A 21,410-nucleotide genomic window follows, 5' to 3' on the forward strand; every position below is an offset into this window, starting at 1 on the left:
GAGGCAGAGATGTACTGGTCTTCACAAGGCTGGTGTTAGCATGAGCAGAACTGCTCGGCTGCCCCGAGGATAATGAACAAAGCAACTTACTTTGGTTTTAACCCCGTTAGCAGCAAAATACAGTTTTCTGGAAACTGAGGCAAGAGGTATCAGAAGTGGGAACAGTGGAGCATAAGGGGGAGTGGGAACTTGTCTCTCCCTCCTCCTCTGAGGAGGAGAACCTTGTGAGCCTTTCTCTTCTCTTTAGCAAATCCTGGTTTTACTGTAGGGTCTGGAATCTACAGTCCTAAGCATCTGTGAGCTGTGTGACTATTCTGCCAGGCAGATGAGAGATACTGGACCTTGTTTCCTCAGCCAACCCTCTTTTCCTCTTATCCTACAGAGGAATGGTTCAGTTGTTCCCTGGCCTCTACTTTCTGGGGTTCATAATGATCCTACTCTCTCTCTGGTCCAGGTATATCCCTCCCTGCTGCCTTTGTTGGCATTTAGGATATGAGCTTGTTGGAGGTATGATGTGGTTTCTATCCCCTCTGTCAATTACCTGATGCTGTCAGCACTAGAAAGGACATGGAAGCAAGTGAGAGGGCAGCCATGGCTGCTTTTGGTGGTGCATGTGCCTAAAGTTGTTCTTGAATGTGTCTTACTTGTATGTCTTACTTAACCTTATGTGTCTACTGTAGTATCAATCATACTGTTATGTGTCTACTGTAGTATTAATCATACCAACCTGACCTTGGTTTAAATAAAGAACTTCTCTTTGCAATCTGGTGCCTTTCACATCAGCTGCTATATGTTTTAGGAAAAACAGGGCAAATTAGACTTCAGGCCAAAATGAGGTACCTAGGGATGCGTGTAGACCATTAGTGGGCCAGGTCTAGACTTGGTTATAATTCCATTGGAACTGATGGCCTGTTGTAGAATGGATTTGAAGCACCATCTCAACTATGAACAATAGAAAGTGCTGACAGCAAATGATCAAAATTCAGTGTTGGTAGCACTTGTCTTGTGACAGTCCAGCTATTTCCTTAAAAGTCAATTCAGAAGGATTAGAAGGCTCATTTTCATGCTCCGTATTCATACCAAAGATTGAGACTGAACAAGCTTTTGCCCTTTTGGTTCAAAATAGGTTTTTGTCTTCAATGATTTCACCTTACACCACCTTCATTTTGGTTTGACAACATACTGCCCAAGGTGAACTCCCTACCTAACTCTATCCTCAGAGTAAGATACACCCATCATTTACCCCGCACTCCATGCCAGAAGCAAGAATCCTTCAGTGTTTGCCTCCCTACATGTCACAAAGTTAAAAGAGGAGTTTTAAAATGTATAGAAGTACACAGTAATCTCAAGTGAGTAGAAAATAGGAATCTATTAATTTAGCCTGGAGATTTTTTTTTTTTTTTTTGGCAGACTATTATTACACCAAATGGAAATGAAAGGAGTGTATCTTGGGTTTCTGTGGAAAGGGTTGCTATGTTCAAATTGCTAGGAAAAAGCAAAGCAGTAAACTTTTGGTGCTAGTTCATCTGAAGAATGCAGATGTATGTCACATATAACTCCTCAATGAACAATTTAAAGGTGAATGTAAAGGCATACTGGCTTCTGAAAAAAAAATGCACTGAGATTGAAGATCTTTGATCTTGACAATGTGGGATCAATCCATCACATTAATCTGAACTTTGTAGTGCCTGTCTCCTCAATATACCCTTAACATCCCCTTAGTGCTGTTTGCCTCTCAACACTCTCATTTTGTGGATCAAAGGAAAAAAGAATAAGCGTTAGTTTGAATATCATTTACGCTAGAAACTGTACATGTTTAAAGAATCTCTGTTCAAGAAATTTTATCCTTGGATAATTATGAAATAAGATTAAAGTTGAGATAATCTGTTCATTAGAGGACACTGGAGTAATTCCAGGGGAATTTTCATGCTGGAAAATGAAAACTTGCTACTCTTAAATCTAATAATCAGACATTAATGGCTGCCTAGAAAGAGTTTGCTTTATTGTTTAATAAGACTAAGATTCCTGTTGCTATCTAACCTCAGGTCTACCACTGACTTGTTTGTGGTAGTGGGTAAACCACGTAACTTCTGTTAGTTTCCCATGATTGCTTCTTCTGAGAAAGTTCAAAAAAATTAAAAAGATCCAGTGTGCTAAGACAATAAAAACATTGCTTCTGTTATTGCAGTCAGTCTGGAGCTTCTACTGAGAGAGGCCTCCTGTTGTTTTGTTCCTCAGAGGTGAAAGCTGCTGAAGATGCCTGTTGCGATGTTGGGCTGCAGCGTCAGGGAGGCTATTCAGTGCTGAAAGTAGTATATTATGTGCTCATTACTTTTACAGGTTAATTGCAATGGTGTTTATTCTGAAGTAAGACATCACGAGTGGAGCTGATTGAAAAGTGGAATTTCTGTGTTGGAATTCAAGAAATGCCAAAGTTTCCAGAAACAGGAGTGAGCTTTTTCATAGAACGGAAAGTGGATTTTCTAAATATCCTGTGGAAGCAAAAGTCTAGAGAGAAAGAAAAAAAGCAGCAGTGTAAGTTTGAAATAATTAAAATCATTTTGTTTTGGAAATGTAGAAAACAAACTAAAGCTGCGATCCCAAGTGTGCAGCTCATGGGCGAGCCAGAACTCTAGGGCTTTTTGGCTACCAGCTCTCCATTAGCCCTGAAGCAAGCCAGGATTTCTAAGTTCCCAACTCTTCCAGAATCTGTGCCACACCTTTCCAAGCTGCTCAGATCTTAAGCTTCCTGGCAGGGAGCCTAGTAGTCCTGAGTGGCCCGGGGTTTTTAAACTCCTGCTTTTTGGCAAAGATCCTAGATTCTCCAAGGACCTTGGCATGGCTCCTAGCTTCACAAGAGAGGGAGAAGCCCTGTGAGCAGTCAGGATTTACAGACTCCTGACTTAGGGGTAGGGAGCCTGGATGTGTGAGTACCTTCTGTACACGGCTTCCTTGCAGTTACAGTGCCTGGGAGGTTAGGCTCTCTTAATTTCCAACAGGAAACTGGAGTTTTCAGATCTGAAGAGATTCTGGAATTTTAAAAAAATTTAAAAATAGAATTGAACTTGATATCTGTATGAAATCAGATTGCTGCATTGGTTGGAGGTTTTTTTTCTTAGCATTATAGTTAGATCCTAGAAATATCACCTTTGGACTTTTGAGGAGCTGAGTCCTGTCAAGTCTCATGATGCTGAGCACAGATTGATTGTTTTTATCCCTACCTTGCACCTCCTCATTGTGACTTTGGCATTTCTTGTATTTGCAACATTATACTGTTGCTTTTTTACTTATGAACTATATGTGACCAGATGTTCCTGGTCTGCTCATGTAGAAGAAATGCAAGGACAGTATGTTGCAACATAAACACCGAGTGCAAAACCCCACGTTTCTCAGAAGAAGCCTAGTATTGTGAGCTCCTCTCTTGTGAAATCCAATTGGTGAGCAGAGCACATAGGGATTCCAGGAACTTAGGAAGTTTGGACAATTCCAAAAATGCAAACAAGTAATCGACAGATAACACATCTGTTTCTGTGCCTAGCCCCACCGAATGAAGGCCTGGTTTCTCAACTCAGCCTGGAGAGTTGTGAATGATGTGTTTGACTGCAGAGATCTGAAGCCAAAATGGCAGCTGCCACGATGGGTGATAATACCCATCAAGGACAGAAAGAAAAAGACATGTCCCATGGAGTTACTCCCACAGTAGCAGCTAATATTATAAGCTTATTTCCTTAAAATATCCTTTAATATTTTATTGAAACATGTCAATAAAAGTTGCAAAAGTTGCTCTCCTCCTGTGTAGTGTTTAACTGCATGCTAGTGTCTTCTGTGCTATGATAATAGCAGTGGCTCTGAAACCAAAGCTTAGTTATATTTAGGCCCTTTGGATTTGAGATCTCACCCATTAGGCCAGTTGCTATATGATTTGTACTTTGAGCAGAATTTCCAAGGTTAATGACTGTTTGGATCCCAGATTTGTTCTGGCCCAGCAGTTTTCATCTTTCCATCTGGTAAAAAAGCTGTGAAAGAGCTTGGATGGGGCACCACATAGAAACAACACTTTTCTTAGTATTCCTTTATTTATTCACACGGTGTATAAAACTTCTATTTTCTAATGCTTTTTTTTTAAGGAAACTTCCTTGCATTTGATAACAGAAAGATTTATCAGTAATACAAACGCTCACAAGGAACCAAACACAACCAACCCCCAATATAAATGTAAAGCTGAATTAAAAAGTGGGTTCAGTCTGGAGCTGCAGATGCAAACGATTTCTTCTTTATTTCCTTCTGCAGTTACATTTTTTTAGTCTCTCTTTATAAATGTATTACTGATGAATATTGAAAATATTCTTGGGCACAAGTATCTTCTTGCAGTGGCAATGCATCAGAGGCTTGGCTGGCGGTTATTCTTCAAAGAGTTACAGGGTGTTAAATGTAAATTTACATACAAATGTCTTTAGGAAAATCCAATACGAAAATGATCTGAACCGTACAATTATTTTAATTAAAGTCAAAGGAAAAGTTTTTGGCCTAAAACACACTGGAAGCCTGTTTTGTTGATAAACTTTATCAAGAAGCCGAAATGAGCTGCTTTCCTTCGTGCTCTTAGTCAACGCTTGCCCTGGCGCGCGCTGGCCGAGGCCTGGCGACGGGCGCCCAGGTCGGGGCAGAGCCTGCGGCGCCTCCAACCAGCCCCTCTGCAAAACCGGGCGGTATTAACAACTGGTACCCGAACGTTTTGAAATGTTTCCCTGCTAACAGGGAAGATCACTCCCCGAAAACGAAACTGTTAGGCAAAGCCGTTTCTGGGATGTGTGCACGGCCAGAAACGCGTTACTGACAGTTCTTCAGCAAAAGCGGGCGGTAAAGGGAGTTGTCAAACACGAGGCGTTGTGTCACCTCACAGCAACAGCCGTCCACTCACCCGGGTTTTAAGTACTTTTTCTTAAGGGCAATGATTTATTTTAAAAAATTACAGTAGTCACAAGAGGAAAAAAAACCCAAACCGCTTTCCGCACAGGTGGGCTTTCACCAGGCAAAGCCTCGAGATGTGCCAGCACCTGCGGCCCGTTTCTGAGGAGGAAAACGCCAATTCGGGGGGCGCCGCCCCCCCCCCCCCCCCGCGCGGAGCTACCGGCCGCTGTGGCGGGCGCGTGGAGGCGGCGCCGCGACGCCCAGGAAAGGGGGGAGATTGGGGGGGGGCAGAAGAAATCGGCCGTTTCCAGGGGAAAAAAGAAGAAATTAGCGCTGGCGGCCCCGACTCCCTGGCGGCGCCGCCCCTCCCCGGCCGCTGCGTGCGGGAGAGGTGCGGGCGGCAGCCCATGGCTTCGCCCCGCCGCGGCCGGGGCAGGGCCGGGCCCCGCCGCCGCCGCCGCCACCCACTCGCCCGCCGGCCCCAGGCCGCGGCCCGCCGCCCTGCGCCTTCCCCGCGGGCCGCCGGGCCGGAGGAGGGCGGGGGAGGGCTTTCCCACAATGCTTTGTGGGGACGTTGACAAGTGGATCCAAGATGGCGTAGAAAGTAATGACAGGTAAGTCAGGACTTCCCCGTTCGCCCCCCGTGGCGGCCGGGGGCGGCGGGGCCCGGCCGGCGAAGGCCGCGGGCGGGGGGGGAGCCGCGCGGGGGGGCGCCCCGGCAGCCCCGGGGGCGGCCGAGCCGAGGCTGCCGGCCGGGCCGGAGGCTGAGCGGTGCCGGCTGGAGAGGGCCCTGTGTCTGCGGAGGGGCCTGCGGCGGCGGCGGCCGCTCGGGGGCTGTTTACGGGCGCGGGGGCTGCGCGGCCCTGCGCCGGGCGCCGCGGGGCCGGCGGGCCGGGGGCTGCGGAGCGCGGCACCGGCTCCCCCCGCGGCGCCGGGGGCCGCTGGGCCGGGGCAGGGGGGTGGGGGGGCAGCTTTGTTTTTGTGCCGGGAGGGGTGGGGGGGGCCGCCAGCGAGCGCCAGGAAATAAACGTAATAATAACAAAAAGAAGTGTTTTGTGTATGGTTAGTGGAGGGGTGAAAAAAACAAACCGTAAGGCTCCAACAGCTGCTTTAAAATCAACCCTCGGAGCAGTGAAGCCGCGGCGGATGAGCTTGTATTTTTGTTTCCTGCAGAAGGGCTTTGTGAGGGCCGAGTGGCTGGAAGTTGGGAGATCTCGCCCCAAACCTGGGAGCACCGTTTATACAACACCAGTCTGCTGAAACTGAAAATGGGAAAGTTTGTGCTGCGGGTTGCAGCACAGTGCTCCCCCCCGACAGACTAACTCTGTTTTTAGGGCACATCCCCAAGTACGCTTGTTTGCGTGGGTAACGTTCCCCCTCTTGAAGGGTTTAGAGGGTCATGGCCTTTTATTAATTTCCAAACAAGTGAGCAGTTGTCCGCTTTCAGTGCGTTGTTAGTCAGTTCTTCGGTTATAGGAATATGATTAAACATATCATTGACGGATGTTAAGAAATAACTGCAGGGAAACAGTTGCACCTTTGCTTTCAAATTAATGACAAAATGAGTAAGAGTTAGCAAAGTAATAGGATTTTTTTTTCCTCAGGGGCTCAGTGAGTTTGAGATGCAGTTTTAAAATAACATATAACATATTCATTTTTTTTCACTGAAAAAATAAAATAATTCAGTTGTAAAAGACAAAAACATCTGAAAAATGATTCCTTGTTGGCAGATTGAATGTGTCACGGCTAGTGTTGTTGGGATGGTTTGAATTGTTAGGGTCTTCTAATGTTGTTATTCTTATAAACATTGTAATTGAAACAGGCTAAGGATAAAATAAAAATCCGCCTTTTTAACAGAGACACATTCTGTTTTAAAAATGAAAATATAACCAAATAAATGAGGTGAAACCTGGCAAGTTTGCATTATTTTCCAAGATTGATTGGAAGAACAGAGAGGTTTTTAAATAAAGTGTTTTAAATTCAAGTCTCTCAGCATTTTGAGACACAGCAGATCATGAGTGACAACTTTTTTTTTAATGGCAGAGCTGGTTTGATTGGGGCAGTCTGGATGCTGGGCAACTCCCTGCTCCCCCTCAGGACAAGCCCCTGCTCAATGTGCAGCTGAAACTTGCATGAAGGAAAAATATATCAGGGGCCAGCGTGTTCCCCTCCCCTCCTCCTGGGGATGCAGGCCAAGGGACTCGCTCTTGGAGGAGTCGAGCGTCGGTAGGCTTATCTTTTACAGCATAGAAATTGTGAGTGGCGAAAGCTGAGTTAAGCTTTCTTTGTCGAACTTCATTAGTATAGAGCGGTTTTTCTTTATTGATAAGTGAAGAAGCCGTTTACATGTTATGACTGAGAAAAATGAGTTCTCTTTGTAATTTGTTATGAAAGTACAAATTATAATTTTTTTCTAGCTGAAACGAAAGTTCTGTTATCACTTCTCACCTACCTGAATGTGACTTATAAAACACAGAGTGTATATTTCCCCTCCTTTAGTTCGTATTGCATATGAATTAAATAGTAGCTGTTTCTGTTGTTGTTGTTGTTCTCTTTCCCCAGCAAACTGAAAATTAAAGGGAGATGTGGAAGCAGCATGTTAAGCTGTATTTTGTCCCATATCTGCTTCTTGATCTGCCCTGGAGGATCTTTTCCCTTTGGTGAACCTAATTGATTCCAGAGGAGTTGCTCCTGGGCTTTGGGATCTGCATTAGGGATCTGGATGCAGGATAAGGGCTGGGGTTTGGAAAGAACTTCTGCTTGAAGTTCAGACTCATGGAGAAATTCCCATCTCAGAGAAAATTATAAATAGCAGTATTAGAAGGTTTGAAGAGTTAATGTTTCATAGTGGATAGGGTCCTGGGCTAGTGCTTGAGAGACTTGGATAGCCCTATGCAAATCACTTCACCTGTTTATTCTTTTTTTTGAAGGATTATAAAATAGGAATAGTGAATCTTACCAACTTGTAAGGATTCTTGATGCCTATGGATGAAAGAGGCTATGAGCTAGGTAATATTATTAATGTTTTCCAGCTCTGTTTGTTAATTTAGTAGTCTGATGAAATATTTTCTCCAATGTAGGCAATTATTTTTGTTACTCAAACCTCATTAGAACTATAGCTGGTTATTCTTTCTGACTTTCAGTATGTTTATGTTTCTTTTCTTTTTTCTTTTTGTTTTAGTAAATGTTCACCACTGTTTTACATTTGCTGTTGCACTTTATTCTAGGTGGTTTCATTTTAGTAATGGCAGAAGCAATTGCTGGAGCAATTCACATTATTAGTTGAAAGCCCTTGAATCTTTCACCTCGCTGGTATTCCTTTTTGAGGTCAGTGGTACCTAGATAGGTCTGCTAGCAGGAGTGAAATCTAAATTAGAAGCGTTTTGTAATAATTTAAATCCTGTCCCCTGCGTACAGCCTGAATAACTAGGGAAAGCCATGGGCATGTGGAGGATGAGAAGGAAGGAAGGAGTCATTCTGCTGTAGCTTAGGGCTAGAGCAGTTGGACAGCTGGCATTCCCCTCTTTCTTGCAGATCAATAGGCCAAGAGTTTTAGTAAACGTGTGAATCCTGTCTGTACTTTTTCCTAACGTTGTCTCTGGGGGAAGGAGATTCAAGGCTGCTTCTGTTATTCTCTAGAAACAGATCCACAGTATTCCTTTTTGTCCAAGGTTGCTTGAGGCTCCTCATGGGGGAGAAAATAGCAAATTTTATGTTCCAGATCACAGATCACCCTCTTGCTCACTATCATAGCTGTTTAATCATTTCTCACTTATTTTGATGTAAGGTAAGATCCCAGTATCACTACATGATAAATACATATATATATTTTTCCCTTCAAGTCGAAGTATTATAGATAAGATTATCAGAATGAACAAGACCTTCCTTTTTTTTTTTTTTTGTTCTTACTTGTCTTTCCACTTCTTCTGTGGCCTTTGGCAGCCGTCAGCACTTGCCTTTACGTATGCCAATGGCATATATTTAAAGACGTAGCATTATATATGTTTAGTTTCTCTCTCTCTTTGATAGACTCCTGAAATTGTCATTCCTTTTCCTGCAGGGAAAAAAAGAGAACAATAATATTGAAACAGCGATTGCTTTTTAAACAAGTTTACACACAACATTGTTATGGAGTAAAAAAACTGAGAAGTGCTTAGTCTTTTGGAAATTTTGACCAGGAACTTGGGACAGAAATTTTGACTTAGTATTTTGGGGAAAAAGAAAGAATAAAACTTTTATAGATAACGAAGTTAAGAGTCTGCAAGGTCAGATTGCTCTCTGGGAGTAGGCTAGCTTCTGGTGATTTTGTGATGGTGCTATAGGTATGTAACCCAAGTTCGTTTTTGAAAAGTAGTCTTGCTTACTGAGCTTTCATCTTCTCTTCATACAGATGTTTATAACATGAGGTTTCAGCCAGAAGCAATCATTCATGTCTGAAAACACAGAAAAGTGAATATTACTGTAGGAAAAGAAGTGCTTAGGAATTTAAGCAGCCAAATTGTAATTACCATGGGTCAGAATTTATTTTTCTCTTGCATTTCCATTTCACTGATTATTGACATTAAAGGATACCTATTTTGGCAATAACATCATATCCAAATATTTCTCTACATTTTTATATGCAAATTCAACTGTCATCATTCTAATAGAAATGCACTAGTTATTTACCTCATCTTTCCTCCAAATACCAAACTGCAGATTCATGACAGGAAAGCCAGATAAGAAATTATAGGTTTCACTCATATTCCCTCCTTAGTGTAATTTTACTACACTGGGAGGTTCTGTTTCATAGCTGAAAGGTTGGAGTGGTTACTATGGCCTCATCCTAGTTCCAGATCAATACCAAACTACCAAATTTTCTAAGTGGTTTGGACTCTTTGTTGGATACTAGAAGGCCATCCCTCATATTTTAGTGAGGAGGTGATTTAGAGTTAACAGCACTTAACTATACTGCTTTTTCAAGAAGCAGTAGGTACATAGTGCTACTGAGTCAGCAGTAAGAATTTTTGTGATTTTATGTAAAGAAATGTTTTGGAGATATTACTGTAAACCACTGTGACATTTGTTTCTGTTAGTTAGATACCACTTGTACGAAGAATGAGATGACTGAGGTAGATGTTTTTTAATCTTTGCTCTGTATGCAGTCTGGGGAAATACATTTCATGATCTGTCCGGCTTGTGATCAGTTAGGAAGGTTAATGATTCTAAGAGTTGTAATGACTAAACAGTGGGGGGAAAAAAAGAATAATAGAATTATGGTAGATGCAGAATTTTAGATGTTGAAGCTGCAGGAAGTAAAGGGCAGAAATATGAGCAGCGTGTGGATTGCACTAAACTGGTCTTGTGGTAAGTAGGGTAAGCGTTATTGAGATGATCTTTCAGTCTCCAAACTGCATAGTTTTTTCTTTGCATAGTTAGTCTAAAAATACTATATCCATCAAAACACTAAAAATTACACTGTTTAGATATGCTTAGAGCTTTCAGAGTTCTGTTGCATGACAAAAGTGAAATATGTAACCCAACAGGAGTTGTTCTTGAGAACCTTGGTTGTCAGTAATGTGGCACAAGTGTTTAATTGGCTGGAAAATATTCAGTGTCTCAGCAAACCAAGAAAGTAGCAAATCTTTTTGGACACAATAAATGGAGAATGCCACGAATGAAAAAGCATAGTGGTTTTGGCAGCATATAAAATAATGCTTCTTACTTGCATATCTTCTCAGTTACTGTAAGATATTCTCATTTTTTTCATGATTATTTCATTCCATCCTGGGATTTGGGGGGGGGGGGGGGGCAGGCAGCATGCTTCTATTCCCAAGGAATGTTCCTTCTCCAGCGCTCGTCTAAATTCCCCATCAGCTATTTGGGGTTCTCAAATACGCTTCAAGAGCCACGAGTTAGCTGCCTTGCATCTGGTCCTGTGCCATCTCAGAAGCCAGAGTTTGTTGGGTTTTCCTTATTGCCTGCACTGGGAGATCTTTAAGGAAGATATCTCTGTGTGTAGCATACTTCTGATTTTACCCTAATGCAGCTTTGTAGCTGAGCGCTGTCGGTATGCTATTAAAATAACGTTTTTGATTATAGTTGTTTATGCTAATGGTTTGGGGGTAGCCGTACTTTGACTATATCTTAAGACACTCACACATTTGGAATGGTGCATGACATTTGTTTTGTCTTCTGCACTGACTGATACTACTTGTCCCTAGATTTGTTTGTGTTTAGTAGGCTGGGCTAGACACCATTTTGCTGCTTCCTTGTTTTTGTCAGAAATATTCCATTAACCTCAGCAAGATCTTACTCATTCCTGCTAGAAACTGAGCCTGTTGGTAGTATCATGTTCATGCATTTCTGGAGAGGAAACAGGGAAGTTATAAAAGTATTTTCCGGAAATGGAAGGGTTAATGTAATTAAAAATGTGGAGTTAGAAGACAACTCCCCAAAGCAGGCGTAGGTATATTATGCCTTAGTATTTGAAACACAGTCATGTAAAAAAAACATTTCAAAGGTTATATACAACACAGATAGCAATTTTTAATGGTGGAGATTTGTTATTGCTTTGAACTTTAAAAACAGCACACGGAAATATCATACACGGTTACATAATAGGTATGTTTTTGGGAAAGATGTGCTTGGAGTATCTGTGGGTGGCCTCATTGTGTGATTAGATCTGTTGTGGTAGGACCCTTTTGTGCTAAGCACTGTATAAACGCATAATAAAAAAGTCAAAATATTATTCACTACTATAATGAGTTTAAGTTCATTACCGTGCTGCAATGAAGGCTTAAGTATATCCAAAGAAAATTTTCCAGTTTTGTGTCACAACTTTCTGGCTTATTTCTGCATTTGGTTTGTGAATTGTGCATTTTGTTCAGTATTAAGATTTTTGCATTTTTTACCCTTTGAATGAATTAAGAGAGTGATTCATGTTTTTCTCAAACAGAAAATGAATTTAGGGTTTGTTTGCTTCGCCCAACTGTACAACCATGATGTGTACCGGTAGCCAAGGTCTGTGTTTGCACCGGTGATCACAGCTGTATTCTTCGGTTAGATTTCTGAGTCATGTGGATGTGCTGCTTTGCAGCACTGGGACATGTCAAGAGTGGAAGATGTTCTTGTGTGAAAATGAAAGTTTGACATTTCAGGGAAGACTGTTTCAGCATCGCTACAAGTACTCCTATTAAGCAGAGAACATTCGGATTGAACCATTAAGTTTTGCAGCTGCTTAGTTGTTAGGAAAATAAGTTTGCATGGGGTTTTCCAAAAGGGGATGTGCTGTGACAAATTATTTCCTATTTTTAACAGTACTTTTATTGCTGAAATCCAAGTACATCTTTAGAGGGAGCTGTGATTTGAACACAAGATTGAAAGTTAGGATCTGCTAATCCTGATTCTGTCTTTGAGACTGATTAAATCTGTGAGCTTTGGTAAGTGAACTCTGAGCAAGTGCTCTCTGAAGACAGTGCTGTGCGAGCGGCAGGTTTAGCCAAGTGAGCATCGTGAAGAACTTCTCTGACATATGTTGTTGCCGTTAAGCTTGTGAAATACGTTCATAAATGTCCCGATACTTGTTGCACCTCGCAGTGAGGCTTGGGGATCTCCTTTGACTCTCCTTTGCATTAATTAGTAACACTATTTTGTACTCGCTTGGCATTTTGAAAATGTAAGTGACAGATGTTTAGTCATGTATGCACAGATGTACCTATATATCATACAGCAGATGTTTTGCAAAAAATACTTTCTTATGACTCAGCAGAGAAGAATATTGGTAATTGCATGACTGTATAGCTCATTAAGATTAATGATATTCGCTTTTTTTTGTCAAAGTTCACTATGAAACGTTGTATTACGGAATGCCCAGAGACACCTAGGATCAAGGCCCTGTTTTACTATTGAACTGTTTAAGAAGAGATAGGTTCCAGCACGAGGAGCTTAGAGTTTTAAATGTTGGGATGTTTTTTAGGGTATAAACACTTTATTTTTCTGCAAAGTGCGTTGCTCTGTCCTCTGAGTTTGAAGCGTGCAGGCTGGTCTCGTTGCCCAGGGAGCTAACGGACCAGGCAGGACTGAGTCTTCCCTTTGCTTTTCTCTGGTGAATTTCTTAAGAGAAGCAAAGACTGAATTACTTTTGTTATGCTTTTAAATATATACGTATGTATGTGTGTATGCAATGTACCTGGTGACGTTGTTACGGGGGTATAAGGTAGCCATAGGGCAGTATTACAGTTAAAATGTCCTCATCTTGGAAAAAGTGTGAGAGAAATGACTCTGAAAAAACAGTAAGGACATCCAGGTATACAGAATACAAACTGTTGCCGTTAACCGGTTCTTACGAAAGATTGTTTACGTGAAGATTTTCTATGAAGGAGCCAAAACAACTTTAGGTGGGGCAAAAGCACCACCTATTATTAAGTTACCTGATACTTATTATTACATACTCCTCATTTCAGTTGGTTGTTACTTGCCAAATATTAATTATTTGGGTCGAAATTTCCCATGGTAGGTGTCTGTCTCAGGCCTGCTTTTTGGATGGTGTGGAGGAAATGAAGGGTTTAGCCAACATGGTTCAATCTTTTCTAAAAATTAGGCAAAAAAAATTTGTTTTTTTCACAGTAAAAAATCCTGAAGTCCTATAGGGCTGCTTTGCAAAAAGTTGAGATGTGGTGTAGTATGCTGCTTCTGGCAAGGATATACTTGTTAACAATCCTGTGGAAATCTGCTCAAGGTTGGTCAAATTAGCAATTTGTACAAATCTAAAAGATCGTCCCTGCAGTGAATATACTTGAGCCTGAGCTAAACTGGATTCCCATACAATTTGAAGACTGGGGCTTCTGTATTCCTCCGTGGTATGAATTTGGGAAAAATCAGAGCACAGAGAATCCCCAGGTGCAAAGTGCAGACTTTCACAGAAAATGCAGAAGGAATGTGAAGATAGGGACGGCTGAACGAGAGGACTAAAATTGAAAATACTGGGATTAGAAAGGAAGAAATGGAAGGGAAGCTCTGCTGTGGGTAGGTGTCAATATGTAATGCTAAAACAGTTCTTTGTTGGAATACAGTTTTGCTATTTGCATAAATTGGAAAGTGCTTAATAAATGGGGCAGGGAATAGCAGTAAGAAAAAGGAGGCCATTCATACTCAAGCCCTATCTTTGCTATACTTCATTTCTTTGTATTTCTAATGAAAGATCCCATGTTGTGATATAGAGAAGTGCTGAATACTCCTAAGTGACTCTGAAGATGCCGGGTGTTCTGCTTTGATCATATAGAGGGCTATATAGTACAGGGTAGAGTATAATGGGGAAAAAAATCACTTTTAATTGTCTTAAGCTGAATATGAGAAGTTCATAGAAACTTTTGGCTTTAACTTTTTTATGTCTCAATTTTTGATCTGTAAAGTGGGAGCAAAGTCAGAAGAATAAAGATATTTTCTTAATACCTATGAAGTCCGTGATCACAGTAATTGCAAGCATTGTTGAAAAGCTCGTGAAAACATTAAAATGCAGTCTTGAGAACCAGTTTTCAGTAGCATACAGTAAATAAGGCCTTAGGCCCTATGCTGAACTATTTAACTAGCTGTTCATTAAGCAGACGGCTTCTGTTCTGCCTGCTCATTGAGCCGGGTAGCCTTTGGAAAATGTAGTATGTGACTAATATAGTTAAAGGCTATATCATAATGCAGACACACAGGAGGGCCAACATGAGCTTGTACAGATAATTTTGTCGTTGCACAACTTTTGAGTACTTTTTTTCCGTTTCATCAAGAATGGGTAATGCTTTCAGACAGCTTTCTACAAAAGGGTCATTTAAAAGGCTGGAGATCAAGACACCAGTGATACTGATGTGGTGGATGTGGTGGTTGTAAATGCTGAGGCCACGAGTTATTTTCAGGTTTTGAACCAAAGATATTACAGATTTGCTCAACAGATACCTCATGAAATGCAGCTGATAAAGCTGCTAAATTAGTTAGACAACCCCTAGTCAAGGGATTTATCTGTGTAGATTGGGCAGAGGTTTCAATAGGTTTATCTGTGCCACTTAAATAAGGGCTGACAATCCTAGGGTGCCATTAGGAAGCTATTGAAAAACCGTATGATTTTTCTTAGGCAATTTGTCCATGTGGAAATGTTGCTGCTATTGTCTATGTAGATTGTCCGCTGCTGCTGCTGTGTCCAAAGTGAAAACAAAAGAGATTAGTAAAGATAATAAAGTGCTGATAATCACCTTAAGTGTCTGTACTGAAGTCATTCCTGGCATGCAATAAGATCTTAGTTGTTACCATCTGTAATGTATGTAAAGTGATTTAAACACAGAAGAGCCAGATGCTGAAGACATTTGCTCTTAATCTGAATTGCTGCTGTATTTTTGTTATTTTTGTTTTGTGGATGGTAAACCACCCACAGGCACTTGTTCCTTTTCAGTAAAAGTGGATGTGTTTATCCTATACGTTAGGCTTACAGAATCAGACTTGAGGCTCCGTTTATGTGGCCAGAGATCACTTTTCCTCCTAATTGACTGTCCTCTCTTGGCTCTTCAAAGTGGAAGGATAATCTAAGTATTTAATGTTAGGGGGCATCATGAACCTCTTAATTCTTTTTCTTCCTTCCGAAATCAAGCACACCATGTTCCTTAGAGGCCTTGTAGCAGAAGTTCTTGCTGCTATTATGCTATATAATAAAACCTGGAAATAAGCTTTCCTCATTCTGTATGCTCCATTTCAGATTTAACATCATTTTTGGAATTTAAAGTAGGGTCATTCTGCCTGCAGTTGTACAACATTAACCAGAGTAATTCAGTTATTTCAGAAAACTGATTAGATTGTCCTTCTCTCAAGGGTGGGGACTTCTGTATTTGTTCTGTAAGGTGTGCAGTACATTTCTGAGCACTGTGTATAACTAATGTCACTCACTTCAGCCATAACTGCAATAAATGAATACATAAAAAAATACATAATAGCAGACAACTTAAAAAGCAAAAGCAACTTTCATATTACTCTGGTCTGCACCCTGTGCATGAAAGAGGCACAGTCCTTTTTTCTGTGTTCAATGTTCAGCTTTTCACATTGCTGGTTAGTGCACTACCATTATCTACTTTCATTTCATTAAAAGGTTTTGTGAGTTTAGGATTATTTATGATTTATATGTCAGGACACTAGGAAAATACATTTTTGTGTGCGTCTGCAAGTGGCTTCGGTTTTAATGTGCAACTGTATTTTATTCCTTCCGTTAGGTTTGGATAAAATGCTTGTATTAATGCTTTTTTGTCTTAAGTTAAAGATAAGTTTCTTTTATCATTATAGGTAAGGAAAATAAATAAGATATTTAATTTAATTTTATTAATCTAAAGGTACTTGAGTGATATTTTGAGTACTGCGGAAATGCTTACATAACATTATTCAGAGGTGCAAGCATGCTTTAAGATGGGATCACTAGAGATGCAAAAGCTACTATTTACTACGCTGTAGCAGGAGATGGATATATTATTCCCTATTTTATAACTTGGACTGACAAATGTAGGATGTTAGAGAAGTCTGCACAGTGGACCATTAGTGACCCATCTTTCCTAACTAAAGTGTTGACACATTCACAGATACAGTAGCTAACATTTTCCTTGTGTAGTATTCTTCATGTATTTTACTTAATCCAGCTTATAAAATGAACCTAGAGCTTTCCATGCCTGTATAAATTAAAATATCTTGTCAGTCTTCTCCTGATAGTTTTGAGGGAGAGGGAACTAGAAAACTCTTCAGTCATAGGGACTGTGTCCTTACCGGTCATCCTGACTTTGAAAGTATTACTTTTCTCCATCGCGGAAGTTATTAACACGTGTCTCGCAAGAGATTTTTGAGACCTTTCTGTGTGAATTGCTTACATCTCAATTTTACCAGTAACAAATTGCAAGAAGTTATGCAATGGGTATTGCTAATGCCCATAGTCTAAAAGGTTTGCAAACCCTGCTTTAGTGAAACCTGGAAGTTCATTGATTGATCCTTGAGCAGCTGAATTAATGAATGTGGTTTACTGCTTTTATCATTATGGGCAGGAAAAATAAATAAGATTTTTCTTTTACTAGTGAGTGATATTTTCGTAGGGTGTTATCTCTCTGGCTCGATAAATGGCAGCACATGGCAGTGTGTGGGGTAATTGATCTGTTGGTATTAATTAAAGCCTGGATGATAATTTCTCCTTTCCCTAGGTGAGCTCAGTATTTTGGGTCTCTGTTATCTGTCTTGTTGCTCATTTTGTATAAAACTTGCAGTTGCTTAGTATCTTTGAGATCCTTGAGACTTCTGTGAAATGCAGTTCAAAAGTTACTGGGGAAGGACAGAGCAACCAGCCTCAAAAATAAATATAGTTGATCTCTTCTTGCCTCTTAATGGGAAGTAATGATAAACAATTGTCTCTTCTCGAAGGATTACCGGAATTTATTGTGTGTTTAAAACTTTTGTCCAGTTTGGTGGCCAGCCTTTCCAACACGCGAGAGGGGCTGAAGGGGTTAGGAGTCACAGCGCTCGCCTTACCCGTTTCCTGAGGCTGCGCGGAGGGAGCTGAATTCCCGCCCGGCTTTGCGCGGGCCGTGCCAGCTCGCCTGAACTAGGCGGTGGGAGGGCGAGCCCTACTTCTCCGCTGTCCTGCGACGCGGCGGGCCGTTACCGGGAGGACACGCAGCTGAATAGCTTTGGTGCGGGACATGTGGGTGCTCCTTTCTCACAGCAGCACTGCTGGAAGGGTTGTGGGTTGTAGGGGGGGGCAGCTGGAGAGGCTCTTCCCCCTCTGTGTTCCCCGCAGCAGTAGATCTCATTCATTTGCTTCAGTTTGCAGACGCCGGGATGTGGCTCTGGAAGCATATTCGATTCACAGCGAATTCCTACCAGTCCGACTGCAGGACTGCAAGTTGAACATCATTGCTTCAGCATAAATCTTTACAAGAGATGTTAATGTCTGGTTAAAATATGCAAATATTTACTGACTTGTCTACTGTTTGTCAGCTTGGCATGCGAGACCTTGGAGCTGATCCTTCTGTCTTGGCAGACATTGGGAATTTTGCCAATAACATTAATAGGAACAGCATTGTGCCCTCTAATCTGTTTGTTTATGAAGTACATGGAGAGTTATCTGGCTAGATTCTTTAGAGTGAATTGAAAAAGCATCTGTTTGAGATTTTTTGGTAACTGTCACTTGCTTAACTTACCATTATCTTAATAGACAGACCCTTTGGTTCCATAAAATACATCCGTGAGCTGTGAAGCACAGAAGTGCACTGCCACGAGTTAAACTGCTCTGAAATACTTAGTTTAGTTCACAATGTTCTCTCCTCCTACACTGATTTTTAGTTTGTAGTTGAACTAATCATACTGTGGAGTAATTCGTCAGAAGCCTCCAGTGCGCCAAGCAGGCGTAGTGTTTACTGAGAAAGAAATGACTGCGTAGATCACTCTGTTTATAGCTCTTCCTCCTCAAGCTGTCCGTTTTATTTGGGGATTAGATTCTAGTTGCTCTTTTTTTATTTGTTTACAGATCCCATTGGAAAGGAGGAGAAATACTCAGGGATACTGAGCCTGAAAATCATTAGTCGTAGGGGGAAAAATCCCCCACAGTACCTTGAAAAACAGGGTTTGTGTTACACTAGTTGGAATTAACCAGCTCTTTTAAATGATAGCGACAACAACTATTTTGTGGAAGTTAAGCTGAGCATGATTTGGCCTTCGAAGAAATGTAGCATCAGGAAGTTTTCTGCTAAAGGTAGGAAGTTTTTGGAGGTATGAAGTATAAAGCCAGGTTGGATCTCTGGATTACGGACAAGAGTTGTGTAAGCTTTTGTATGCGTCTTAGTGAGATGCGTAATGTCATATCAGGTGGAATTCACATGAGCTATGTTACTCATATATTACTTAAGTGCGTAAATTAGGAGTCTTCCTATAGGCAGTGGTGCTGCTGTGAGATAATTCAAAACTAAGCAATGCTTTGAATTGACCACTGACAATAAAGGCGCTATTAATAGTACATAGTGCCTGTATTTCCAAGGTAGGTCCACTGTCCATCTACCTTAAATGTGTAATTTTAGATGGTGGGAATTACTGTTTCCAGAGAAGATTCTAAAGATGTATTAAACTTTGATGCTTTATTCCAATTGTCACTCAAATCAGTGATACAAATTTGGATTTACAACTCTGACATGCAGTTCTCCAAGCTGTTTTGAAAAAAATGAATAATCCTCACGTTCATTCTTTACATACTTAGTATTTTGATCTCAGTTTTATGGGTGGATTTCAAGTCACATTCATATAATCGAGTCTCAGTTGCTAATTTTGGTGCAGCTTAGGGGGCTAGCATGAGGAACACAGGTTTTTAAGAGTCAAAAGGAAGAGCTGAGTGCCCCAGGGAGCAATTTAGAGAACCTCAATTAGAGTCTAAAGTAGATGGTGCAAATACCCATTAAATGTCCTCAAGCTAGTACCATGCTGATGTTTGTGTCTGCATTTACAGATATATATGGAGAAATCCAAGAGCCTGAATTTAGAATATTCTGTATGTTGTCTGTGGATTAAGTTAAGATTGGTTATGTCTTCTAAAACGCTAAGTCTGCAAGTTGACCAAAGAAGTTGTGTGGCCTTTGCGCTACAGTACTCCACTGCTGGGCGTGTAAAACCTGGCTTCTCCTCAAACAAGCTGACTCGACATTTATCAGAACAGCCCATGTGAGACAATTCGTACCTAAAATGTTTTTCTTTGCCGTGGTGGAGAAGGAGGGCTAGGTAATTTAGCTTATTTAGCTTGACTGACTAGGTCAGTTAGGATGGGATCTGCGTCTAAGGATCGCGCCTGCAGTAAACCCACAGGAGCTCCGCTAAGGCTTTCGGTCGAAGGAATTTTGGTTATATGTCAGCCAGGAAGTGAGGAAATCCGAAGTACAGCAGTGTTCGTGAGAGCCTCTCTTTCCAGTCCCTTAGGAGGAAAACAGAATGTACATGAGAAAAACATCAATTAATTAATTGTAGTTTTATTATAAAAGCAAATCCTAGATTTGTAAAATTCACTGTGGCCTAAGATTTTAGTGAAATGGAGGTCAAATTGAGTTTTAATTATATTTAGAAAGGATCCTTGCTTGATCAGCATAGCAATACCTAACATTTCTGTCATTGAAAATATATGCTTGTTTAAATGATGCAACCAAATGTCTTTAATGTTAATGGAATTACTCTATAAATGAATTTATTCACATCTATAGGGGTACAAAATCTACTTGCCTGTTTCTATTCTGATAAGAAATGGGAACTCACTTTTATCAGAGGAGTAAACTTCTGGATGAATGAGATTAGTATTTTGCAAGATCTTCATTAAGACAGGTGTTTATGTCACAGATTTTCATCAAGATAAGCACGTGTGCTCTGCAGTTATGTTCCTTCATCTTTGGGAAGATACACTGTTGTACATGAGAAATTTTTATATAAAAATGTTATCAAATTGTCTTGAAAAATCAGTGTTCCTGCATGTGTTTGTATTGTGATACTGAAAATCAAATTTTAAGAATGGAAAGAAACACATAGAACATTACACTACGATACTATAAAATATATAGCATTTCTTGTTTACATTTCTACAGTAGATTGGCTTAGACATGTGTTAATAAGAAGAAGTGGGATAGTGAATTATTTTTCTTATGAGGAAAATACATCTATTTGACTTTAAAATTGGCTTCTTGAAGTTACCTTATCTTAACCTGGTAAAAAACTTACAGGTGTCAAATATAGAGGAAGTTTTTAGCAGTGAATTTTTAAAGTGTGCTAGAGATAGTTGTTTTAGATAATCATAACTGTTGATATATAGTCCAAATATTGATAATATGCTGCTTACTAGAAATGCAACTGAGAACTAAGTTTTCCTCTTTCAGTTATCAGAACTGATTTTTGTGAAGTCAGCTTTGAAGTAAATTATCTCTAAAGCTATATCATGTATTAAATATGTCAAGGGATAGTATTATAGAGGGGGATTATAGAAAGGCTTTACTTTTTTTTGCTGGTGATTTAGATTGTTGATAACCACTTGTTTAAGTTTATTGGCAGATAATGTTGTCTGTCTTGTATATAGATTTTTATCATAGCTCCTTCAATTTTTTCCCCCCAATATATGTACCTTAAAATTATTCAAAAAGTATTGTGGCGTGTTGCACAAGGGCATTGGTCTGGTTGGGATATCTAGACTTTCTCAGACATAAATGAAAATAAACCAGCTGAACGAAGAGGCAAGCAGCTTCCTGTTGATCCCCCTTTCTTTCTCATTCATCCTTCTCCATCCACATTGCGCTTCACCCGCTGAAGGCTATGGCTCACTCACCTTAAGCGTAGATGACAAGTGCTATGCGGGAAAAGGTATCTTGCAGTGAGGGACTAAAGGCTCAGAGAAGGAGCAGCTGGTGGATGAGTTGTCCTACTTCCAAAGCAGAGATTGCATTGCCAGCGAAGACACAAAAGCCTCTATGCAGCAAAGTGCTTAAATGCATGCTGAC

The 21,410-nt window shown here is 40.7% G+C and overlaps 1 protein-coding gene across 5 annotated transcripts in view; it reads left to right on the forward strand.

Annotated features, from left to right (window-relative positions):
- Nucleotides 1-5,430: 5,430 nt before the first annotated feature.
- HELZ (helicase with zinc finger) overlaps nucleotides 5,431-21,410 on the forward strand; it is a 93,915-nt gene continuing 77,935 nt past the window's right edge. For 3 of the 5 annotated variants that reach the window (XM_064522748.1, XM_064522751.1, XM_064522750.1), the window contains exon 1: nucleotides 5,432-5,525. Coding sequence is in view for 1 of the 5 variants with exons in the window: in XM_064522750.1 (XP_064378820.1) it covers nucleotides 5,519-5,525 (7 nt within the window). In the remaining 4 variants the exon portion in view is untranslated. Of the gene's footprint in view, nucleotides 5,526-21,410 lie in introns of all 5 variants that reach the window. The other 2 variants (XM_064522747.1, XM_064522749.1) reach the window with 1 other exon arrangement.

This window comes from Dromaius novaehollandiae, chromosome 18 (genome assembly GCF_036370855.1).
Source record: "Dromaius novaehollandiae isolate bDroNov1 chromosome 18, bDroNov1.hap1, whole genome shotgun sequence".
In the NCBI taxonomy this organism is placed as follows: Eukaryota; Metazoa; Chordata; class Aves; order Casuariiformes; family Dromaiidae; genus Dromaius; species Dromaius novaehollandiae.